The following is a 6,574-nucleotide window of genomic DNA, read 5'->3' on the forward strand; positions in this document are numbered from 1 at the left end:
ACCTATGATGAAAATTACAGGCCTCTCTCATCTTTTTAAGTGGGAGAACTTGCACAATTGGTGGCTGACTAAATACTTTTTTTCCCCACTGTAGCTTATACAGTATAATGATGATTTGATAAGATTTGGTATAGAACAAATTAACTTCTCCATCTCAGAAACCTCTAAAGTTCATCCATCTCTGAACAAAGGATCAACATTACCGGTCATAATACTTTCTTTTCAGGCAATATTCATAAAAGAAAAGAACATGAATAGCCACCATCTCAATGTCACATTGAACAATGGCAACAGGGTAAGAGACATTGTCTGCATTAGAAATTAAATCTGGTCAAACTACTCCAAACAAATGTTCCAGATACTACTGATAGACCTGCTAGCTCACAGGACTGGCCTGGGGGAAGGAGCACACTCGGAGGGTCAACTGAGGGACAAAAACTCACACTGGAACGATCAATGTCAACAGGTTACCATGTCACCCCCTCACTGGGACAGATTTACTTAGTATTTACTCTAAGTGCGCTTGTTATTTGTCAGAGGAAGTGAATCATGAAATGTAAAACAAAAGCTCAAATGAAGAGGTAAAATATGACAGATCGTTTCACGTTTGTTTTTTTGTGTTTTATTCTTTTTGCAAACTCCCTGGTAATTAGTATAGTTTCTGGCAACAATGCAACCATATAAAGATATTTTGACTGGAAATCTGAAACTGATATACACCCTTTTGATATCCCACAGGCTTGCCTACAGAATGGACAACTGAAGAGAGATATGTCGCACATGAGGGAAACAACTCTGTCTCTACACCTTCTGAAGTTTCTGTCTTCCCAAACCTAGACACTGGTCCACGAACTAACTTTGCCAATCAAAAGGATCCAGGGTCAAACAGAAAAATCACAGGTAGTGCTAACTTTTCATATCTGCTGTTTACTTTGAATAATGAATGAGTTTGTGACATTAGAGTTTGTGTTATTCTGTCTCCACACTTTGGCAAAAAAAAGCTGAATTCATACTGTGTCCATTTTCTAATACACTTTTGAAATGCATTTTTCCCCCCAGTCCGTTTAGGTGTGCATGTGGCTCTCTTTGGTCCAAGAGAATTCCTTGTCCCTGAGTTACTTCTTGCCCTATACAAAGAGGTCAGTACTGTTTACACAAATGACTAAACTTTATGCGATCATACTGATACTGTAAAGATACAAATTACGTTAATAACAATAATGGTAAATGTAAAAATACCAAAAAACTTCCCAATGATGATAATCTGAATGTCAACAGTATAAATCTCAACCGAAGTTAAACTGCCCCCTGTCAACCATTAATCAGCAAGTCTAAAGTTCAATGACTGAGCAGTTTCTGTTAGCTTTGATCAGTCACTCAGGTTTATCATTCATTTACTGTGAAAGGGTCAGATATTGTTGTGGTGTTTCTATATTGTATGGCTTGGCAATTAAAAGAGCCATATACGCTCTTGTAAAGAAAGCCATATCAAGAAATGACTACACTAATGTTATCAGAGATTGTGGCTAATTAATGGTTTAGGTTTCAGTTAGGGTTCTTCACACTGAAAAGGCACACATTTGATTAAGAAACACAATGTAGCAAGCAAGCAAAAACACTAATACGCGAGTGCAGTAAGAACAAAGCAACAGCAGGACACACTATGGATTAACTAGGGATTCATGATACTGTAATAACATAGTGCATAGTCAACTGTGTCTGTCTACTCAAGTTATGTTCATAAAGTAACTTCATGATCTCTCTTTTCTTTTTGAGAAGCCCATTCTCTACAGTCTTGGAGAGAAGAAAGGGGTGCTTTCCCTGCGAATAACTGGAATAAGAAAGAGTGACCTCTGACCCCTGAGATTGCATCACATTGGACTCTTCTGAACCTCTCCACCTGAAGATGCAGACCTCCTTCAATTCTTTATTCTCTGTTTTCTTCTTGTTTATTTATATTCTATATCTGTAGTGCTGTCAAGATTACTCTCAAGTTGGTTTATTTGCCTGTTGTATCAGATGTATTAAAAATGAACTTCATTATGATGAAAAATCTTACCGTATAAGTGTTGGCTCACAGCACGAGATAGACAACCCTGCCCATAAGACTAGCTAACCAATAGCAATAGGCTTAGAGTCTTTAATCCCACCCTTTCTTCCTGTGCTTCTTTCCTTCAGCGCTTTGGAAGTTTATTATGTACACATTTCATGTGTGTCTGTAAATAGAGCTCGCACGGACAATAGTCCATGTAAATAAAACGTTTCTTTTGACGTTTTTCTGAACTCTTTGGAGCGTGCCCTGAGCGGTGTGCGCTGTCTTTTAGCTAAATACTAAAGAGCAAAGAGGGCGATTTACTATGGCTTGTCCGATCTATCCAAAGGACACACCGCAGCCACCCGAAGACATCGAATTTCAGCAAGTACTGCGTCAAATTGGAGGTAAAGAGAGTATATACTTGATAAGTGATGCGGTCAAATCGGACGAGGAGGACGAAGACAGTGGGATATTAAAGGAGTTCATTCAGGACATGTTTCATAGCGGGCGCACTGAAAACCTTGGTACGAGCCATGCCAACAACAACACTAATGGTCAGGTTTATTCCTCTCCAAATAGTCAAGGCGATACTACAAAAGAAAATAATGGTACATGCGAAACAGTAATCGACTGCAAGACTTTGCCTCAAGCCCAGGGGAACAAAATACCTCTGTCAACGAGGCCAAAGGATTTAGTATTGAGTGCCAAGTCTGTGGGGGAGGATAAAGGACCACTAAGGCTCAATGGGAACGTTCAAAAGACCAAAACCTTAAGCATGAACAGTTGTAGACGAAAGCGAATAATAGACTATCCTATTATAATATTCATATTCAGACACGAGTTTTTCAGTGGCAGTGCAAACGCAATTTGCCTGAAAGAAATTCTGAAGGACGTTAGGGCACGTACGAAACGTGCCAATGTCCTCCCAGCACTAGTCGGGTTAATACGCTCACTAGGTGAGAGCAAGGAGTCGCGTGAATCTGTGGGAATTCTGGAGGGCCTGCTTCGTTCAGTGTTTCGGAAACATCCCCCAGAAGCCATCTGGGCAGGGCATTTCATTCCCAAAACGGAGGATAGGATGCTCGCCATCAAGAAATATGCCAGCAAAGCCATCTATTCGTCTAAATCGTCAGGTGAAATACACATTTTCAAATGTTTGTGGTTTGTAAACCATGGTCAGTTATTTTATGCACTGTGTTATAGGCCTCATGAATTGTTTGTACTTTTATCATTTTTATGAATGTATGCACACATGACTGTAAGTCGCTTTGGATAAAAGCGTCTGCTAAATGGCATATTATCATAACTCATGTTTAGCCATAGGCCTATAGCCTATGTAGGTCAGTTCATGACACCCATAAGACTGGGGGGACATTTTTCATGCATTCAATATTCTCACAGGCTAGTGGACTTCAGAACAAAGTAAGCATTCAGTAAGCAAACTGCCCCATAGATTTGCTGCCAAATGTTCATGCTCATTATTGCCTTTGCAGATAATTCTGGGGAAAGAGGGAACATGTTTTTCAGGCCATTCCAATGTTTGCCTTGGCCTAGAAGAAGACATGGCTGCCAGGCCAACAACACTTCAGCAAACAGGCAAAGAGGTAAATGTTGTCCTCTTCCAATTCCACTCTCCGTGTACGTCCTTGACAGTAAATGGGGGTACATAACAGTTCAATGTTGTTGTTTTTCAGGTGACACAGGAAGTGCAGAGGAAGGGATTCCTCTGAAGACTGGTGTTCTGTCCGCTGGACCCCAGGCAGATTCAGACTGTGGTGTAACCAGAAAGGACAGTCATGATGACACTCATGGGTCATGAGTTCCCATGTTCAACTGTGGACAATGCTCTCAGTCAAACCCACAAAAGTTGGGCTCAAGGAACATTGGCGTCTGTACGTTTGCTGTTAAGTCACATGACTGACACATTGGCCTTGCAATGGGTTGATGATCAGTCACAGAAGAGTTGATACATTAGCCTGTGATTTAGAACAATTTGAATTTAGAGAGATAACTCAAGTTACGCAACTTAATACATTTAGTGTACATGCGTATCTTGTGAGGTTACTCTGTTACATAGCCATCCATGTATGTTGTCACTTTATATAATTGTAAATGTAATATCTGCTTTTGTTGAGATAACATAGTTACAAAGAGCTCATCTTGAAATGTAAAACAACAATGAAAAAATGTGACCGACAAACACTATGACCATTTACATCATGCTGTTCGGTAAGTATATTGATGTTGTTTTCTTTTGCTTCAGTTTATACTTGACTTCAGTTAACATTAAGCAACTAGTTAGATTGAAAATATTGTTCTTTAACCCATATAGATTTAATAGGCACAATGAAAAAGTGTTAGAAACAATGAGAAACTCAGAAATGTGAAACATTTAGGTGCCTTAGAATTTCAGACTACACTAAATAAAAATGCTTGGTTAAAAACAACCCAGTGCTGGGTAAATAATGGATATGTTTTTGACCTAGCCAGTTGGGACACTTAGTTGGGTTATTGAGCTATGATCCACCGAGTCAGATCAGAAGACTGGTGTGGCTTAGTTGGGGCGTGGCTTTCAGATGGTTCTTTTTGGCCACCTGTGAGAGTAAATGTAATTCCGGTTAATCTGTTCTGTTGTATTGTCAACACATGATAAGGTTGAGTACTGACACTTTTGTAGCTTAATGAGGTTTACACAAGTTGAGTTCCTCAAGTGCCAATGTTTGGATAGTTACCAGTTTGTTATGATATTTAAATAATAATGTAATTAATTGTATATAAAAATATGTAATATGCAAAAATATCTAAGGCAAATTTACATTTGCATTGTACAAACATCATGATGAACAGGAATGACGTTTAACGCTCATGGGTGTCCCAAAATACCTATCTGAAAGTCACGCCCCCAATATGCCACGCTTCCCGAAAATAACCTATGGATTACATAAAAAAAGACCCATCTGATAGGTCAACCAAGCATAAAGGTTAATTAAAAACCCAACATATGGTTAAATTAATCGAAAGGCGTGGCCTATTGGATGCATGGCTTTCGGATAGTTATTTTTGGCCATTTGTGAGAGTAAATGTCATTAATGTTCATCATGTTAAGTTTGTACACTGCAAATTTCAATTTTCCTTAATATTTTTACACATTACATATTTTTATATAAAATGTATAACATTATTATTTAAATAATATAACAAAGTGGTAAATATCCCAACATTGGGATATGCATAGGCACTTAAGGAACTCATACTCTTGGTGTAAGCCATATTAAAGCTACAAAAGTGTCAGTGCTCAACCTTAACATGTGTTGACAATCCAACAGAACAGATTAACCGGAATGACATTTACTCTCACAGGTGACCAAAAATAACTATCTGAAAGCTATGCCTCCAGTCTTCTGATCTGACCCGGTGGATCATAGCTCAATAACCCAGCATCAACAACCCAATTTAAAGAAAACAATGGGTTGTTTTTAACCCATCATTTTTTTAGAGTGTAATGACAATAGCAATTGCACTAATCCAACGGGTTATGGGTTTACTTTAACTTTATGATTTTAAACTAAAAGATTGTATAATTGCACTGTATATAGTTTGTATATGTATTGCTACATTATCTTTCTTGTATGCTTCATTCACTGTTTTCATGCAGTTCATTAATAGTTTTGAAGCCGCTGCTTTGTGATGGAACCAATGGAGTAAAACTACCGTAGTTAATTAATTACAATAAACTTTATCAAATAACACATTTTATTTTCAAAGAGCAACCATGTACTGCATCTTTCTTTAAGTTATGTGGAATGACTGATAAAAAGGGGTTGATATCAAAAAGTTGTATTTTACTTTAGTGTAACAAATGCTTGCTATATAATAATAATAATATGCCATTTAGCAGACGCTTTTATCCAAAGCGACTTACAGTCATGCGTGCATACATTTTTGTGTATGGGTGGTCCCGGGGATCGAACCCACTACCTTGGCGTTACAAGCGCCGTGCTCTACCAGCTGAGCTACAGAGGACCACCTGCTATCTTGACCTACAAGTGATATTTTGCTTTTTTTTCGAAAACAAGACATTATTGCTTCAGGGGCCTTTTATTGCAGGTTCACTAGGGTCATCCATTATAGTAGTTGACTCCCGACATGTTCCTCTGCCCAGGTGTTGCTGATGCCTACCAGATCTTACAACGCCTCGATAAGTATTTTACATACAGTGCATTCTGGAAAGTATTCAAACCCCTTCCCTTTTTCCACATTTTGTTACGTTGCAGCCTTATTCTAAAATGGATTAAATAATGTAAAGGTAACTCGGGTAACTTGTGTTTCCATTGATCATCCTTGAGATGTTTCTACAACTTGATCGGAGTCCACCTGTGGTAAATTCAATTGATTGGACATGATTTGGAAAGACACACACCTGTCTATATAAGGTCCCACAGTTGACAGTGCATGTCAGAGCAAAAACCAAGCCATGAGGTCGAAGGAATTGTCCGTAGAGCTCCGAGACAGGATTGTGTCGAGGAACAGATCTAGGGA

General features: G+C 38.6%; 1 protein-coding gene across 1 annotated transcript; it reads left to right on the forward strand.

The window, feature by feature from the left end:
• The first annotated feature begins 470 nt into the window (after positions 1 to 470).
• On the forward strand, positions 471 to 5,786 carry LOC311137743 (uncharacterized protein). Its single transcript, XM_084172316.1, has 6 exons — positions 471 to 581; positions 739 to 900; positions 1,060 to 1,139; positions 1,780 to 3,168; positions 3,529 to 3,639; positions 3,730 to 5,786. The coding sequence occupies exons 4-6, from the start codon at positions 2,358 to 2,360 to the stop codon at positions 3,852 to 3,854; spliced, it is 1,047 nt and encodes a 348-aa protein (XP_084028442.1). The 5' UTR covers positions 471 to 581; positions 739 to 900; positions 1,060 to 1,139; positions 1,780 to 2,357; the 3' UTR covers positions 3,855 to 5,786.
• Positions 5,787 to 6,574: the final 788 nt, after the last annotated feature.

Source organism: Coregonus lavaretus, assembly GCF_964263955.1.
Source record: "Coregonus lavaretus genome assembly, chromosome: 11".
Lineage (NCBI taxonomy): Eukaryota > Metazoa > Chordata > Actinopteri > Salmoniformes > Salmonidae > Coregonus > Coregonus lavaretus.

Bases quoted from the DNA above. Each gene is read 5' to 3' on its own strand.
- LOC311137743 (XM_084172316.1), top strand. From the start codon at position 2,358: ATGGCTTGTCCGATCTATCCAAAGGACACACCGCAGCCACCCGAAGAC. The intron at 3,169-3,528 runs GTGAAATACACA...TTGCCTTTGCAG, and splicing joins CTATTCGTCTAAATCGTCAG to ATAATTCTGGGGAAAGAGGG. The intron at 3,640-3,729 runs GTAAATGTTGTC...GTTGTTTTTCAG, and splicing joins TTCAGCAAACAGGCAAAGAG to GTGACACAGGAAGTGCAGAG.